Source organism: Rhea americana, unplaced genomic scaffold, assembly GCF_003343005.1.
Source record: "Rhea americana isolate MKP2758 unplaced genomic scaffold, rheAme1 scaffold_78, whole genome shotgun sequence".
Classification (NCBI taxonomy): Eukaryota; Metazoa; Chordata; class Aves; order Rheiformes; family Rheidae; genus Rhea; species Rhea americana.
The window spans coordinates 3,134,640-3,152,568 of record NW_028186956.1 but is presented as its reverse complement, the minus strand read 5'-3'; the positions used below and the strand labels follow the sequence as shown (position 1 = coordinate 3,152,568).

General features: G+C 38.2%; 1 protein-coding gene across 1 annotated transcript in view; it reads right to left on the bottom strand.

Annotated features, from left to right (window-relative positions):
- PIEZO2 (piezo type mechanosensitive ion channel component 2) overlaps nt 1–17,929 on the bottom strand; it is a 253,796-nt gene that overhangs the window by 186,999 nt on the left and 48,868 nt on the right. Inside the window, exon 4 of the mRNA XM_085322513.1 lies at nt 5,204–5,329. Coding sequence (XP_085178639.1) covers nt 5,204–5,329 — 126 coding nt within the window. The remainder of the gene's footprint in view (nt 1–5,203; nt 5,330–17,929) is intronic.

The following is a 17,929-nucleotide window of genomic DNA, read 5'->3' as shown; positions in this document are numbered from 1 at the left end:
TAAGAAAATTGAATATGAACGTAACGAATGAATAGTTGTAGCATTGTTAGTTGGACTTCTCATGGACTTAAATACTGTTCAGTAAGAATAAGCATGTCAGTAAATCCAGTTGTAGAATTTAACACTAAAAGATGGCAGAGTCAGCACAAAATAAAAAATGGATGTACACATTTCATCTAATAAACTGGAGCTGTTTTTACAGACTAACTGAAAAACAAGAGAATATACTTACAGAGCAGTAATACACTACAGTGAGGAATAACAGAATTAGTTTATTGGAAGTAAAGTTTAGAATAAACATCACAGAAAACATTCATGCTAAGGGTGGAAATGTCATTGTTTAGGATACTTAAAATTAGGTCCTTAGAAGGAACCATAACATGTATAATGAAAAATGAAAATCTGTATTACTTTGTGATCCAATAAAGTCCGTATTTTCAATTGCTTGCTCAAAAGACGTTGCCTAATCTAATAATCAGTATTTTCTTCCATCAGAAGTACAAATTTAATAATGAAATTGTATTACTGCACGAATATTACTATCTCAAAATCAGATTTTGTGCTGTATGTAAATATTATCAGTGAAAAATGATTGATTATACAGCTTTTGAGGAAGATTTACACAGCCTAACCTTGTGGTATTTATTTATTTTTCCTTATCTATATGAGCTCTGATATAAAAATAAAGAAAAAAGAAAAAGAAAAGCTATACAGGAGGTATTCAATGTTAGTTCGGCACAATCTGTAGCTGTGACTAACCAGAAAGCATTTATTGAGCTAAATGGGGAGTTTTAACAACGAAAGTTTTATTAGTGCCAGGTAATATTCACAAGGCACAAGGAACCCTCCCTTGGCAAAATACTTTTAAACAGCTCTATCAACTCACCAATATACCTCTCCTGCAATACTTAGAGAATGCATTTTTGTAGCTAGCCTGAGAGAGAAGGTACATGAGAAGGAAGGGGATGAAAAAATAAGAAAAGAAAGAAGTTGCATATTCCCAAACTTGCTTATCTTAAACACTACCTATAAGCTTACTTTGATTGATGTAAGTCAAGGATCAGAGAGACATGGAGCTACTGGAGAGAGTCCAGCGTAGGACTATCAAGATGATCMGAGGGCTGGAGCACCATGAGGAACGGCTGCGAGAGCTGGGCCTCTTCAGCCTGGGGAAGAGAAGACTGAGGGGGGATCTTAGCAATGTGTTTAAGTACCTGAAGGGAGGGTGTCAAGGGGACGGGGACAAACTCTTTCCAGTGCTGGGAAGCAATAGGACACCAGGCAATGGGCACAAACTGAAACACAAGAAGTTCTGCCTAAATACAAGGAAAAACTTCCTTGCTGTGAGAGTGACAGAGCACTGGACCAGGTTGCCCTGGAGGGCAGAGAGGTTGTGGAGTCTCCTTCTCTGGAGATATTCAAGGCCTGCCTGGGCATGATCTTGTGCAACATGCTCTAGGTGACCCTGCTTGAGCAGGGGGGTTGGACTAGATGATCTCCAGAGGTCCCTTCCAATCTCAACCATTCTGTGATTCTGTGAACGGAGGTATTCTAAAATTTGAGTCTGAACTTCTACTTTTCTGCTTTCCTTACAGACACCTCAAATTAATCTGCTTCTATATGTAAAAAATTAAAGGATGGTTGTATTTCATTCCCCAGATGAAATGTGTAAGCTTTAAGAGGCAACAGTCTGTATCATGCCCCTAATTTAAACATTTGTCAAGTGTTTCTAGTACCAAAATGTAAACATTTTTAGAGGCAATAATACAGCAGTGTGAAGAGAAAAAGCTCTCCTGACCYACGAGTTAACCTGCAGAAAAAATGACTTACAAAACTTGAAGACAATGGAATCACCTATTACCTAAACTGGAAGGAACTTAGATTACTAACTATAAAGTGCAAGAATTTGAAAGAATATAGAATTAATTTAGAAGATTAATTCTTTTCTGAGGTGGAAATTACAGAGAGGTAGAATTCAGCTTTAATTGCCCTGCAGAATGAAACCAACAGAGGAAACAATCACTGTAGGAACACCTGAAAATTGCAAAGAATGCTTCACCATATCAAAAATCAGTAATTTAATATAGATAATATTAACATTATACATTATAATTATATCATACATTATAATATAATAGCATGATTGCAATATATACCAATAACTATATTAGAGAATACAATATATTAATAGTACACATAATCTATATAATGCTTTATATAATTATGTGTATATTCTGAAATATTTAAAAATTTTCACCTTCTTCCTTTCCCTTTCCTGCTATCATATTTTTTTTCCCCATTCCTCTTCATATTGTCCCTTTTTATCAGCTTACAAAGCAGTGTACCAAAAGCCCTGGGCTACATTTATGTGTTAGCTAAATTGCCCAGTAAGTGAAATCAACTACTTACATTCATTTAATTTAAATGGCAGCAAAATTTGGTTTAATTTATTCAAAGTCAGATTACAGTTCTAGCAAAATCAAAATGAAGATGAAATTTAAAGAAAAAATCAAACATTTCAGTATGTCAGAAAAACCTTAAGTGTGACATTTGCAGATGTCCCCTATAAAAGGATCCACAAGCAAATTAGGAGACAGAATTCTGACAAATTAAACTATTCTGGAAAAAAAAGTGATAGGTATAATTCCTGTCACAAGGTAGAGATATCCATCTACATAAACATGGGATTAGGAAAAAACAATAGCTGCTCTATAAGAAAAGGATTTGTAGGTTATAGTGAATCACAAAAAAGTGCAGGAAAATGTTGCTGTTGCAAAAAAAGAAAGTACCATATAGTAATACAGCAAACAGGGAGTATCATTTATAGGCACTTGGGTAATCGTAACAGTCCAGGATACGCTAGTAAATTCTCAGCTGAGATGCGGCTTAGTCTTGAAGCACTGACCATCAAGAAATATGTGGACCACTTGGAGAAAACCCAAGAAAACCAGCAAAGATAAGGCTAATCTCCTTCCTATAAAATGTAACCCATGAAGAAAGTTTGGAGGAACTAAAGTTGTGTAAAGACAAAAGAACAAGAGAAAAGAATRCACACAACAAACATGACTGCAGCCTTCAGATATATAAAAAGTAACCATGAAGAACAGAGGAAAGTTCTCCATTTCCATAGTAGACTGGAGGAGGAGATTTTGATAAGGGACAAAAAGCTTCCTAATGATAAGCATCAGAAGAAACTGCAGCACATTTCCAGTGGAGGAGAGAGACTTTAAGATAAACGGCTGTAAAACGTACAGAGTACTATGAGCGACGGTGCCACCAACAATACTAATTCATCTTGCTGCTTGACCTAGAAACGGCCTTGGTCYCTCCCATCCCTTCCACCCACAGCAGTCTTTACACCTCCTGTAACTTCTCCTTCTGCCTGCTAGCGATCCGTGCGGTATCCCAAATGCCAGTGCTTCATTACCCTCCCCAGAGGCTCATGGACTGCAGCCGTGCCAGTAAATCAGATGGAGCCAGCTTACTCTGGAAACGTGCTGAAGCACTGAAATTCAATAGCTAAATTTTTAGWTGGTTAAGCCATTAAAACACTCTCTGGAACAACCTTGGCTAGCCAGTTTTTGCTCTCCCCAACAAGTTGTGCACAGTTTGGGAGCTCACCTGGGACAAATATCATTCCTAATAACCTGAACGCACCCTCGGTGCTGGGGAGGCAAATGGCGGTTTAACGGCGTGGACACGGGTCATTTCATGTCAACCGGTCTCCAAGCCGAAGAACGGTCTGGGCCACATCTACCTTACTACCGCAGCCGTGCCCACTGCTTCTGCCGGGCCACAGGTAAGGAAATTRTTACGAACAGGAACAAGATAGAGGCTGCTGAATTTAGCTAATATTAATTACAGATGAAAACAATTTTATGCCCCCTCTCTCTTTCACTTCTTCAGGAGCAGACTCTTTAGCACAAAGTAGAGTTTGTTGTTTTTTTTCTTATCAGTTCCTACTGTGGGTCCCAATGCCCCCCCATATGAAGAGGGAAAGGCCGTGTAGTTTTATTTCTGCCTCCAACAGCTAGGAGCTCTCCACCCATATGAACAGTGTCAAACACTGATACAATTACTATAATCTGAATAAAATCATGTATTTTTAGTCGTAATAACATTAAACAAACAGATACAGGAAAGCAACTAATCCAGTTCACTCAACCAACTACATACATTCCTGAGAAAAAGAAGATAGATGTATTTTTAAGTGCTTACGATCTGACTTGAACGAACAAAGCCAAGACATTTGAGTTAAAACTGATATTTCATAAACACAATTATGCCCTTTTCTTCAAGAAATAGTTTGAGTTAAGAGTGAAATGGTAATATTCACTCCACATTTCCAAGGATTGTGTTGCTTTAAGTCAAATGGTTTATGCCACACAAGGTTCCTTGTGTTTAATTGTAGTATGACTGTTTACTCAAGTGGCAGCAGCACACTCTGTGATAAATTAAATGAACATTTATCAAAGGTAACTTGACAGTTTTAAATGTTAAATGTAAGCATTGTAAGACAAGTACAAATATTTTCTACCTGAAACTTATATATTCAAATCACTGAATAGATACTTAATTAATTTTTGCACAATAAACGATGTTTGCTTATGAATTATTGAAAAATATTTCCTGARGGAGGAAGATATAAAATTACAAGCAATATATTTTTAAGTAGTGTTTACATATAAATAAAATGGAAAATACTTCTTCCTACATCACACAAGCAAGAAAGAGACAAATAATCTTTAGAAACATAAATCCTGACTTCAAGATTTAAAGTTAACTTAAATAAACAACTTCAATAGAGTTCCATCAAAAGCAAAATGTAAGGGCAGAGAGGTTTTCATTACTATAACTCACTTCATTCTTCATATACTGAATTATGAATAAATAACACAAAAGGGTAGCCACAGGGCCTGAAGGAATTTTGAGAAAGCCTAAAAGATGAACACATATGACAGTGCTAAACTCAAACAGAATGCATCTCTGGTGAGGACAAAATAGTTAATAAAATCTCATTTCTTAGACCCACCTAGTCTTCGTGTCCTACTAACAGTAATTCTTAAGGCAACAAGCTGGGAAAGAGGCTGCAAAAATGAAAAAAACACAACGGTATATGCCTGCTCATCAACCCTTCACCTTTAAAACCGCCAAAGCTTTTGCACACTTAAAATGCTAATAAAAACTAAAAGGTTTTACTCACAGTTAAAACCAGGTTCGATACTTTTTCCAGCTTCAAGACTGTTTATTGTAATTTGAAAGATGATGTGCAGCAGCAGAAACGATAGACTGGTGAAACACAGAGATTTTAATAATCGTCCTGTATGCCCTATAAAACAAAATAGTAAGATAGACACAGTTAGTGAAATTCCTAACATTGTTTACAGGTTTCCAGTATAAAAACAGTATCCTGATGAGCGATATTTCTACAGCAAGTCATTTCCATGTTACTCATGATTGCCCCTTGAGGGGAAATTGCAAAAAGCATCCTTATATTACAGTGTCTTTTAACTACTTTAAGTACTTTTAATATCCATCTTCAGTAAGATGGTTATTACTGGTACAATATTTTCCTTCTACTTTAGTACAGAAAAGTTTCCCGAGTTTCCTGATGGCAATTTTACATCAAAAATAGTATCAGTATGCTTATCACCATGTTAGCTGATACAAAGACAAAGTAAGGACAATATTTCCAATCTTGAGAAAATTAACAGCTATTCATTTAATTACTCATTCCATAACAAACGACACGGGAGGAGGTATAACAGCAYGAAACCTCAGCTTGGCTCAGGAGCATAGGCGTACTTTAAAATGAATGCTTTGCTTTGTGCAAACTGCCCTGTTTCTCTTCCTTTAGTAGCTTTTTGAAAATAATTTTCAGTACACACTGTAGCRGAAGACTGTGCCAAATACACTTGGTCATAGATTCTTTAAGATTTACCAGATATCTATAGCCAAAAGCCAATAGAAAATGTTTGCAGGAGACTCTGAAAATGCCTTATAAAAAAAGGAAAGACTCAACTTCATCACAAGCAGCCAAATTTGCAAACGATGAATAAATAAATAAAGTAAACCATTCGTACTTCAGAAAATATGCATCTTTAAGACGAAGTTGTCTTGCTAATAAAAGACAACATTAAGTATCACCCTACTTGACCTATTTACAATAGTTCTATTTCTTAAATATTTTATATCTAGACTTTATACCACCTGCTCCGTGCATTTGAGGGTAAGTTTTTTATATACAAATCAAGAAACAAAGCTGCCAAAATTCTTCCCCAAGACTGTAAGCAAAGGCAGCGCTAGGRAGGGCAGAGCTGGCAGAGTGTGCCTGGGAAAGGTTCGCTCTACACTCATCCTGGTCTTTTCATACTKCTCCTCTATGTGTCAGTTATGAGCTACTGCTAAAAAGAGGGTGATGGCTAAGACTGAAAACGGGAGACTCGGTTTGCAACCGCTTGCTCTGCGGGCAAAGACACAACGGCCGTGGACTACGGAGAGCTAAGGCAGCACTGGGGGATGCACCAGGTTAAGGGGATTTTTGTCACCACCGCAGTGCGTGCACAAAGCAATTCACCAATCGGTACAGCCCTCCATAAAACCGCCCTTAATCCCTCTTATATACCAAACCTAACTCCTTCAGGAACTGATTATCACTTACTCCATCTGCCTAATATCACTGCAGTATGATCTTAACAGGAACATTGAGACATCTCTAYGTGCTAGATGCTTTAAGTATCCAAGCTCTCGGTATTTTTAAACATGATAAAATATATACAAAATATATATTGTTTTTGTTTGTTGATGCCAGTAACTGGGAAGAGAGAGTTGTTGATTTGATAATTACATCACACTGATTTCATGGATTTTAGCTCAGGTCTATTTCAGAGAGAAAGAAAAATTCTGTGACAAAACAACCCTCTTCCTCATCCCCAGGCTGGCTGATGGCTACAATACTGTGCACCAGAGCAAACAGCTAGGACTGCATACCAATCTAAAAGCTATTCATGAGGAAATAAAATAGGGTTCCTGTTCTGTATCTAGCCAGGAGACAACTTTCTGCTTTATATTCATTGCAGTTTAAGTATGTCCTCTATAGTCCAGGCATCAGTTTTTAAAACACAGAATCAGACAAATATGATTTAGAAATTTCAGAAGAACTTAAAACCTTTTCTATCTCACTCCAACAGACTCCAAACTTTTGTGATATGATCACTACCTTGACAAATTTTGATACCAAATGCCCCTTCCTCCTCTTTTTTTTTTCTTTCTTTTTTTTTTTTTTTTTGATAAAAAGAGTGATTAAACAATTCAAAGTGATAAATGGTAAGGTCAAATCTGTGGATGAATTGCTGTGATCTGAAAAGGAAGCGACATTCGCTAAGCACGTGCTTTGTATGAAGTCTCCGCTAGTCCTAGCTGGTAAGACACCTTACTCAACTCAGAAACTAGACAACGGGGRCTGCAGACCATCACGAAACAAACAGTAGATATTAAATTCTTTGGCTCCGAGGCCATTTTCTTGCTCCACTTGTACAGAAGCTGGCCCAAGGTCCTGGCTTACGACAAGAACTTCTAAGCACTATAAAAGCATAAATAACAAAACAGCTAGCATTTTCAGAATCACAACAGAACAATGAACATAAGACAATCAGCCACATGCTATTAAATCAGTTGTTAAATTTGATGTCATGTGGAATGCAATCCAAGCATTGCTGGTATTTACAGTTTTTTGGCAGGTTTCAGTATTTGGTGGTTTCTCCTACATTAGCAGATCCAAGGTTCATGGAACTATGAGATCGCTGCCTGTTTAATATATGTTAAGAAGAAATTTGTGTATCTTAAAGCTGAAGACAAAAGTTTGAAAACACAAACTGCAAGGGCTCAACAGCTGTATTTAAAATGCAGAGATTTTTAAGATAGTCTGGTGATGTCTGAAGTTCTGAGTCATAAGCTCTCTTCAGTGCTTGGGAGTTAACAATTGCCTAAACATTAGAACTGATTTATTCACACAGAACTGGAATTGGACCATTCTTTGACAAAATGATTTCCCATCAGTCTCCTCCCCCCACAAAAGAAAAAAGAATGTTTTGCAATACGATTAGCAAATGCCCATTAGTTTCCCAAACTGTTTTCATTAAAAAGTAAAAAGTATATATTGGGTCTACTTTTCATTATCCCAAATGTCATTTCTTTCCAAAATATATCTTGATTTTGAAAAAAAAATACATTTGAATTGTAGCCTGAATAAAGCATTYCTTTAATTAATCCCTACATTTTGCATTTTTGTCTTCCTTTTAGGAACTGCAGAAAATCCCCACCAAGCTAGAGAGAGTTTTAAAGGCCTCCTAACGCTCATGTTGATAAATAAAGCCACAGTGTGCTCGTAAATATGGCAGAAGAAATAGATGCCTCTAGAAATAGGAGCTGCCCCTAGCAGACAGCTAGAGGAAGAAGTTCAGTGCAGGTTACAGCATTCCTCAAGGGTGACTCTTCTCATGGCCATCGGTGGGACAGAAACACCCTCAAACGCAGCCGAGCCGCAGCTCTYTGCACGGCCCCGCTCTCAGTGGCGCCGTCAGAAACTAGATGCTAGAAGTCTTCGGAGAAAAATAAGAAATATTATGYCTCTGATTTCAAAAGTTTTGGAGAGATGTCAACAAGTTAGGAGAAACGGGAGTTCTAAAAAAATTCGGTGAATTACTGGATATGTAATTTATGCCAAGGAAGAAGTGACAGAGTTGGATAAGGGAGGAGTTTCGATTTATAGTGGGGTTTGGATAAACCCATTTGACTGTATTTTAACTTACATTTTTCTTTCTACTGGAAACTTAGTTCTAAATTACACACAGACAAAATTAACTGCATGTGTACAGGACCAAGCTGGTGAGAAAAGCTGAAGCTGAAGTTAAACTCCTGAAATAAAACAGAGCTTTTTAAGGTTGAATAAAAAAGATTTTTGCTATCCTACTTTTGCTAAAATTTATCTTGACTATTCAATGCATCTGCTCAAATGCAACTTAACTGTTCAATTGYCCTACTGTTGCTGCAGGTGAAAATCCAGTTGACATGAATATGAGCTGCCAGTCCTGCCAAGAAAATGCATATCRTTTGGAAAGCCTCACTGAGAGAACAGATGCATGAGAGAACAAATGTCTGCAAAAACCCAACCAGAACTCCCATTGCCTCCTTCTCGTCTTTCACGTATAGATGTAGATGTCCCTCTGGCCAGTGCCCTTTGATGTGCAGACTCACTTTGAGAGACCATCGTGACTATTACAAGAAGAATCTTCTCATAACCATGCAGTGAAGAAAATGAAACGAATCTACAAAATCAGCAGCAAAACACATAGGTTTGTAGCTTTAGAGGTAGGTTCTGATGTTCTCAGCCCCAGAGCACTYCCATGGGCTTCAGCAGACTTGCAGACAGAGAGCGCAGAATCGCTGCAGCACAGCGGGAACGCTTTCAGGCGGAGTGTGTCATTCCTGATGGGTTTGAGTGGGGCTAAAACCTGGCGTGTGCCTTCAGAAACACACCCTGGTGTGTCCAGGAAACACGCTGGGAGGCTGCTCCAGCTCTCCAAGCTCTGAGGAAGGCTTTGGGGAAAGGGCTTTTYCCCCTCAGACCAGCCCTGTCGGAAGCTGCTGCGGATGCAAAGGCTTCATTCCCCTCTTGCTTTCCAGCCCAGCTGCAACACTAAGCTGGATTGAGAAGGGCCAAAATCTTTTCACACATGGCAGAAGAATCCATTTTTTATTTTTCAAAGGTAATCCCGCCAAGAGCTGGATTAGCGATGGCATGTCCCCCCAGCCACAGGTATGTAACCCCAGCACAAGCAACTATTTGAATGTGCCCGGCTGGGACTGCTGCCTCCAACAAACACACACCTCTCTTGCCTGCCTACACCATGCCTGTAGGCAGCGGTGGAGCCCACTCCTCCTTCTGCGGGTCACAACACTTCCCATGCAGAATAATACACGGATTTGTGTTTAGACGGGCAGTGTGCACAGGTCCGTACACTTGATCTTTTCTGCTACTCCTTCCCTAAAACAACAGAGTGAGTACAACCAACATTTTTTTCGTGTGTGTGTGTGTGTGTGTGTGCATGTGGAACTTCATAAAGGCTGCTTTCACAAGGGTGTGCTAATGGGACATGGAATAACTAAGGGCCAATTGTCACGGCGACCTGCTTAAAATCACATATATTAGTTTTAACAGTATCTGCCCAACAGCCTAGGCTTTTCAGAAACACCTACAATATTAGAGAGGGAATGTTCCCATTGCTTGCAGGATGCATTTTCTATGCAGTTTCTTCTCTTTCTGTTCCATTACATGGGATCCAACAGAAGACAGGCTGAGCCTCCAACACAGCTAATAATAYTTTCTAATAAATTATCATGATTTTTTAAAGCACTAAGCATATCTATACAGAAATAAGAATGGTGRTAAGAAAGTTCAAAGGGTCAGTACCCGTTCTGCACACTGCAGTGATAGCATGAAAGAGAAAACAGAGGAGGAAAATGACGGATTAAAAAAAAATTAATGCAGACTGCAATTCAGGCAGCACAATTCCTTCATCATGATCATATGATGGTGTCACTAAGGAATAGATTTAACTGTCTTTGGGAGCCTTATTAGAAGCTTTTACTACTTTGCATTTGGACTTTTTAAAATACAAAAATAATTACAGAACCTCTTAGTGCTGAATTTTCTGATTTCAGTTGATTTCCAGAGAATTATAACATCTTAGTCATACATTTTACCCTAAGCTGCTGTCACACTTCTATTTGTTTTTCAACAGTTTTACTKATAAGATACTTAGATAAAATAATAAAAGATAAAATACTAAAATGAAAAATCCATGATAACATATAGTGAGTAATAAACATTAATGTGCACTTACATCTTGAATTAGTGACTGTTCAGCTAATGAAGATATTCCTTTACAGCCATTCAGGATTTGTTTTTTAATAAACCCCCTCATCAGTAAGTGAYAGATAACACTAAAGAGCTCTGAGGAAGAGGCTTGGTTTGAGTAAACTTCTCACAAACAGGGTTGGTTACACAGAATTTGTGTGAGCTAGAAATTTTAAAATCTTAAGTTCTAATTTCCCATCAGGAAATCCAGCACCACTTCAGAGTCTTATTGGAAATGAGGTCCCAAGATCTTAAGTTTCCTGGTCCATGGTTCCAAATACGAGTCTGTCAGCATCATTCACCCCACTTTATTTCACGGGCAGCTGCAGTGGGGGAAGCTGGGGAGTCAAGAACACATTTAATTCAAAGCTTCTGCCCTGCAGAAAAATCTAGAATTTGTAGGGTTATCTGAACTGGAAGGAAAAATCTAAAATGTTAAATTTTCCCAAATAAACGAAATCTCATCTTTGGTCTTCTCTGTTTTAAGTGCCTCAAGGCATCACAATTAACTGGATCAGATAATTCCAAGAGAAAAGTTCTGAGTTGGCTTTCCTCAGAGTTTCAGAGGTGACAAAAATTAAGAGTTTGGTCTAGCTAGTCATCAGAAAAACAGCATCACTGAATGCAGCATGAACGTCTCACTTTAGCCCTAAGTGTCAAACTTTAATGCRTACACTTACATGCAGATAAAAGTTAATAAGTAGGAAATAAGTGTTGATATTCCTCTCCATTTTACAAGAAAACCTTGTATTTCRGTATGTACGGTCCTTTTGCTTGAATTTGTCACTGCTATTGTGCACTAATTAACACATCCAAATACTTTCTGATGACCWTGGAAGAGGAAGGATTTATTCCAAAATGAGTCCTAAATTCAGCTGAGGTTTTCAGAGATGACTACAAAGTTAAGTTTCAAGGCACACACAATTTAGTCCTGTCCAAGGAGGCATTTAAGTACATGTTTGTCTTCAAAGTACATGAATAGCAAGCGACATACCATCGATGTTTCATGAAAGGTTCATAAAAAAAGCCTGACTGCTCAACTGCTGGGGTATCAATACTTTAGTAATCAGCCTTAAAGCATCCAKCTTGAAAGTCAGTGGAAGATGAACCTTTTTAGATACCTCTGCATCACCTGTCGACTGTTTAAATCAGTATTCTGCAGAGCCTGAGTACCGAGCTGCAAGATGYACCTCTGCCCAAGTACGCAGGGTAGGCACAGCCTTGGGGCTTTCAACTCTTCTCCCCACAGGCGCTGTCAGAGGTGCACAGGGAAGCTCTCTGCAGTTYCAGCTCCTGTAAGAACTATGCTAGAGTGCCAGTTACACCTACTGTTAAACACCCTTTCCTAGATATAAAATATCCATTGTATTTTTCTAYGCACACTGCAGCTACACCTCAGGGTAAATTAAAATGACACTTAACTCTGCAGAATATCGATGCATATTGCCGCCCATATCGAACCTTTACAAACCGTTAGGCATAAAGGGATGTTTGAACTGTTTGGCAGAAATATCTCTGAGGATACTCTCCTTGCTCTGCAGGACTGTTCAACCACGTTATAATGTAGGCAGTATCTGATATATTTTGAAAAGAGATATGACAACTGGGTTAATTCTACTCCGGAGGTTTGAAATAAAAGGGAGCAATGCAATGAACAAGGAAAAGAGGAAAGCAATAGTTTGGAAGGAGTATACTAAGAATTAAATTTGATAATGGCATGCCTTATAACTATATATTGTGCTATAGCAAGCCATTAATCCACCAGGTTACATATTGGCTCCTATTCACTAAGTCTTAAACACGCCTCCTAAGTAGACACAAAAAAAAGAAAATGCTTAAATCATCCTGAAGCTGTCAGGAATAGATTTTAATGGTTAAAAAAGTGCTACCATTTTCTCCTTAAAATAAAGAGCCTTCCTTCTTCCTTTCTTGAAAGTGCTATTACAGTGTGCCATCCTTCCACCACACTGTAAGCATAGTTATCAGAACATCTATATTTAGCTGAATAAAAAATGCATAAAAAATATTTTTTCCAAAGAGCATCTTACATTTCAACATAATCTTCCACCCAAAGGGTTTTGGCTTACTAGAGCCTTAAATAGTGGTCAGATATCATAACTGCAGGAAAAGAAAACCATTTGGTACACTCGCCAAATTTCCAGCAGCAAGACAGAAACAGATAGCAATTAATTAATGCCAMAGTCCATCTGTACCTGCCCAGGGCCAAGCCTTAAAAGATGTGCATCCACAAACAACTGCTCAAAATTTTGTGCCTTTATTTTTAGCTACATTTAGAGATATGTGCTTAGGCAGCCTCAGTGAAATCCACATCACAGGAGTACAAGGAGATTTCAAATTCAGAATTTCCAGCAAAAATTTCCCACTGCCTGGAGGGCTTTGCCCATGTTTTCCTAAACAGTCCTGTTATTCTCCGTGAGCCAAATATTACAATCTACAAATCTACAATCTACTTCACTTATGCCTAAAGTGATAGAAAAATGTAATAATAAATTTACAAAAAAGGGTACAATTCTTCAACTTGAAGCAACTTTTTGGACTATAATATAAGGCTTTGCATTTCAGATGGCATTGCTTCTTATGTCATCATAAGAGCACAGGAATTCGTAACAGTTCATTAAATATGTAATTACCACCAAATTTTGCATTAYTTTTTAAAGCAAATCAAGACACACTGTTCCAGGCTGCATGTCTGTATGTTAAATGCAGATTCTCATAGATTCTCTTATACTTACATATTTTCTTTGTTTTCTCTCTCTATTYCTCTCTGTTTTTTTAATACTACAGAGCTCTAGGAATAAAAAATAATGTCAATTTGTAGATAGATACAGGGATGCCAAGTAGACCTGGGAATATGCAGTCAAAAATGTTATGCATAATTAATAAAAAAAAATGATTTAGAAATGAAAATATAGGAAGTGCTGCATAAGAAAATAAACGCCTACTTACTTTAGCTTCTTGCAAGACTTCCTGTTTTTCCTAGAAGTTTTCGTGCCCAGAACACTACTGCAACTGAGCTGTATCCTCTGCATCAATAGACAATGCCATCGTTCAAGCTAGTTATAATCTCTGACTGGCAAGGTTACACAGGCAATTTACCCATTTTGTTAACAAAATATTTTGTCAGACAAGACTCAGAACTTAGCCATTCACTTTTTTTTCCAGATGATCCTCATATGCTTTCTGAGCAAACAACAGCTACTTGATGTCTGCTTCTCAGTTTGACAGGTGACCGTACCAAGTCAAATATAGGAAATAAATATCATCTCAGATATTAGTGCATATGAATACTGAACAATTTTAAGCTTTCACAAGAGCATTTGAGGCTTTTAATACAGAGTTCCAATTACTTTCCTTGAGGAACCAAGTTCTCCATGTTTGCTACTGACAGATAATATTTATTTTGAATTCATATTAATTTGGCCCTTATTATCTGTAAGAACCGCTGCTCACAACTTACTTCCCCCATGCCTCTGCAATGGTCATTAAAAGCAGAGACCTTCACCCGTTACTCAGTTCTTTCAACAACGAAGAGTTCAAACAATTCCCAAGTAATGGGAGATGACAGAAGTCACATGCTACAGGGTTGAAAGACATTAGATTAAAAAATAAATAAATAAATAAACTAAAAACCAAGTTTATGAGAATGTAAATAACACTCTCTTCTTCCACTGAATGCTTATCCACTTATTTTCCAGGGCTGGTTCACAAGCAATAAACAAATTTGGTGCCAGAGTGAGAAGGTAATGCTAGAAGACTATGTAAATACCACTAACAGGGCTATGGTAAAGTCCTATACCATGATGCTTTCACAAGGGAGTAGGGGTGYATAAACATATGCACCATACTTTCAGTGGAAGCTGTATTTCAGATTTTGACCCTTGGCAAAACTTTTTGACATTGGCAAAACTTCTCCAAGAAGCTCTAGGTTGTCTCAGCTCAGGCAGGAAAAGTCTTCCAGACAGTTTACAATCTTTTTGAAGAGTCTGCATCAGTTTATTTTTTAGCATAATATAATGTAGCTCATAATCCACGTAAAGAGCACTTGAGCTGAAATGCATTAACATTTCAATGCTGTAAAAATGCAGTAATTTCAGTTATTTTGAACTGCTAAGCACCTCTGTCTAGATAGAATTGAAGTAGCCTAGCCCAAGGGCATAGCTTAGTTACAACTTTATCAAAGGTGCTTAGGGACAAAGTGCGGCAAGATGAAAAAGAAAATTACTTAAGGAAAGAATTTGGTTCTAAAAGTATCCTGGTCGTTGAAGAATGTACTATGATGATAGTATGTCATGCATCCATGAAACTTTCGTCTTTCTAAAAGGATATTATTACTTTCAAATACCCTATTTTAATGGGCAAGGGGAAGAGGACCAGATAGCTTCCTATAAACATTAGTAGTAGTATTTCATCAAAATCAGGTGTTTTTCTAAAGAAATGAAATTCTGAACTTCCCAGGTGAAGAACAAACTTTTGGTAAAGACTCTTACAGAAAATGATGAGATGGAGAGAACGTCATCTTGGGAYATACCAGCTCTGGTTGACAGCCAACCTTTGATTTTCCTCCCAGTTCAGCTGCAGCATGTTCAGAATAAAATGGCTTTTTTCYATACTGATGCCAGCAGTAATCTTATTTGCCACATTCTATCTATTAATCATGCTATGTGTTGAATTAAACTGATGTATACTATAAATGTACATGAAATCTGGAGTCAAAGGAATTCATCTATACTTGCAGAAACACCTGATTTCTTCAGGAGATACTTCTTCATTTCTCAGTCTTGCAGAAAGGACTGAGGTTAAGGAAGAGTTGAACGGCAAAAGCCACTCACTGGAACTTCCTGAAAACCAAGAAGGTAAACAGCAAGTAGATCTATTTTATTGCTATTACATTAATTTCATACATACACAATAGTTGTCTTCTTTTTCTCTGAAAAGAGAAAATAGTGTTGCTGTAGTGTTGTCTATCAAAATCTAGCTAAAGCAAAAGAGGATTTATGCAGAAAATAATGTAYTGTTTTCAACTCCAAAATGTTTAATATGCAGTTTCCTTGATAAGCCTAGAGACCAAGACCGTAAATGAACCACCACATTTCTATATGAAGATATCTTTTGATTTATTTCCTTTTTTTTGACCTCTACAGAGGCACTTAYCAGCTAATGTTTTCATGAAACTATATATCACAAGCCCTTTATTGCCTTCTTGCGTAGCAATCTGACCTCAGAGACCACTGTTTTGTGTGCGAGGATTTTTTTTTTTTTAACTTTATCTTCACTTGTCCCACAAGAACACAAGTAGGGTAAAATGAAACCAGTGGATCCACTGACRGAAGGAATATTTTTTGCCTTAGAGGTGTAGCTGAAAATATGTAATGCATGTTCCTTTAAACTTTCCACATTTATTTGGAAATTCTGCAGATCTCSACTATGGCAAATACTCTTCCAAGTTCTCTAATCACATCAGAGACTTTCAAAGACTATAAATTCTACCTGCTTACTTCTAAATAAATCTCTTCTTTCAAAAGATAAGTCATCTACTCTAATGTCCAGAACTGAGTCGAGTCGAGTMCTGTGTCCAGTTCTGGGCTSCCCAGTACAAGAGAGACATGGAGCTACTGGAGAGAGTCCAGCGTAGGGCTACAAAGATGATCAGAGGGCTGGAGCAYCTGCCCTATGAGGAACGGCTGCGAGAGCTGGGCCTCTTCAGCCTGGGGAAGAGAWGACTGAGGGGGGATCTTAKCAATGKGTACAAGTACCTGAAGGGAGGGTGTCAAGGGGACGGGGACAAACTCTYTTCAGYTGTCCCMTGTGACAGGACAAGAGGCAATGGGCAGAAATTGAASCACAGGAAGTTCCGCCTGACCGTGAGGGGGAATTTCTTCCCTGTGARAGTGACGGAGCACTGGACCAGGTTGCCCAGAGAGGTTGTGGAGTCTCCTTCTCTGGAGATCTTCAAGGCCCGCCTGGATGCAACCCTGTCTAACATGCTCTAGGTGACCCTGCTGAGCAGGGGGGTTGGGCTAGATGATCTCCGGAGGTCCCTTCCAACCTTACTGATTCTGTGATTCTATGATTCTATAGTCAGGAGGATTGCCTAATGTTGAATGAATGTTGGGACAAAGCAAATTATTTCAATAYATCAAAAGCTATCTGAAGGAAAGTGTATGCAGCCCTCAAAGATAAATACTTCAGTTCTTTTCTGCAGCTCTGGGATTTATCAAGGACATTCAAGAATAACTATTTACCATCCATTAAGAACCTAATTAAGAATTTACCAAGCATTCACTGCACRACACTGGCTGAGTAGCATTCATATCCAGATCTAATATAGATCCGATATAGATCTAATATATTGGGCATTTTGTCCTTTGGGGTAGATATGAAAGGATTAGTAGTTTCATTCTTTCACGTACAGTGAAAAATATGGGGATCCTGTGGCCAAATGTAGTAAAAAACTGTCTCAACCCTGAAGCCAGAATTTGGCATCAACGCTCTGCACACATGCAGACCAATTGCTGTCCAAGCACTGTTTCCAGAATCCAAGAGGCCTTTGGGGTGGTATATGAGACATGGCTGAGATTCAGCTGGGATTCCTCACATATCTGTCTCTCTGCTGAGCAGCGCCTGGAAGGATTTGTAATCAGCCCGTGGATAACAGGACGGCTGCTGGGATGACAATCTCAAACGGTTCTTGCGAGAAACAGCAGAGACTGGAGTAACAGAGTGCATTATTTGCACCTTTACTGGATGCCTTTTACCAAAGATTGCTTCTTAAGCAGTTTTAAATACTTCCTCCTGTGAAAGAGTGGAACGGAAAGGCACGTATATACGCACAGCATCAGTACGAAAATAGTACATATGATGATGTATTAGAATATTCGAACTACAATATTTCATAGGCACAGTTTTAGTGCTCTACAGAGCAAAGTAGTACAGCAGAACCACTCTCTGTTTACATCGCTAGATTTTTAAATGATTATTGGCAGACTAAAA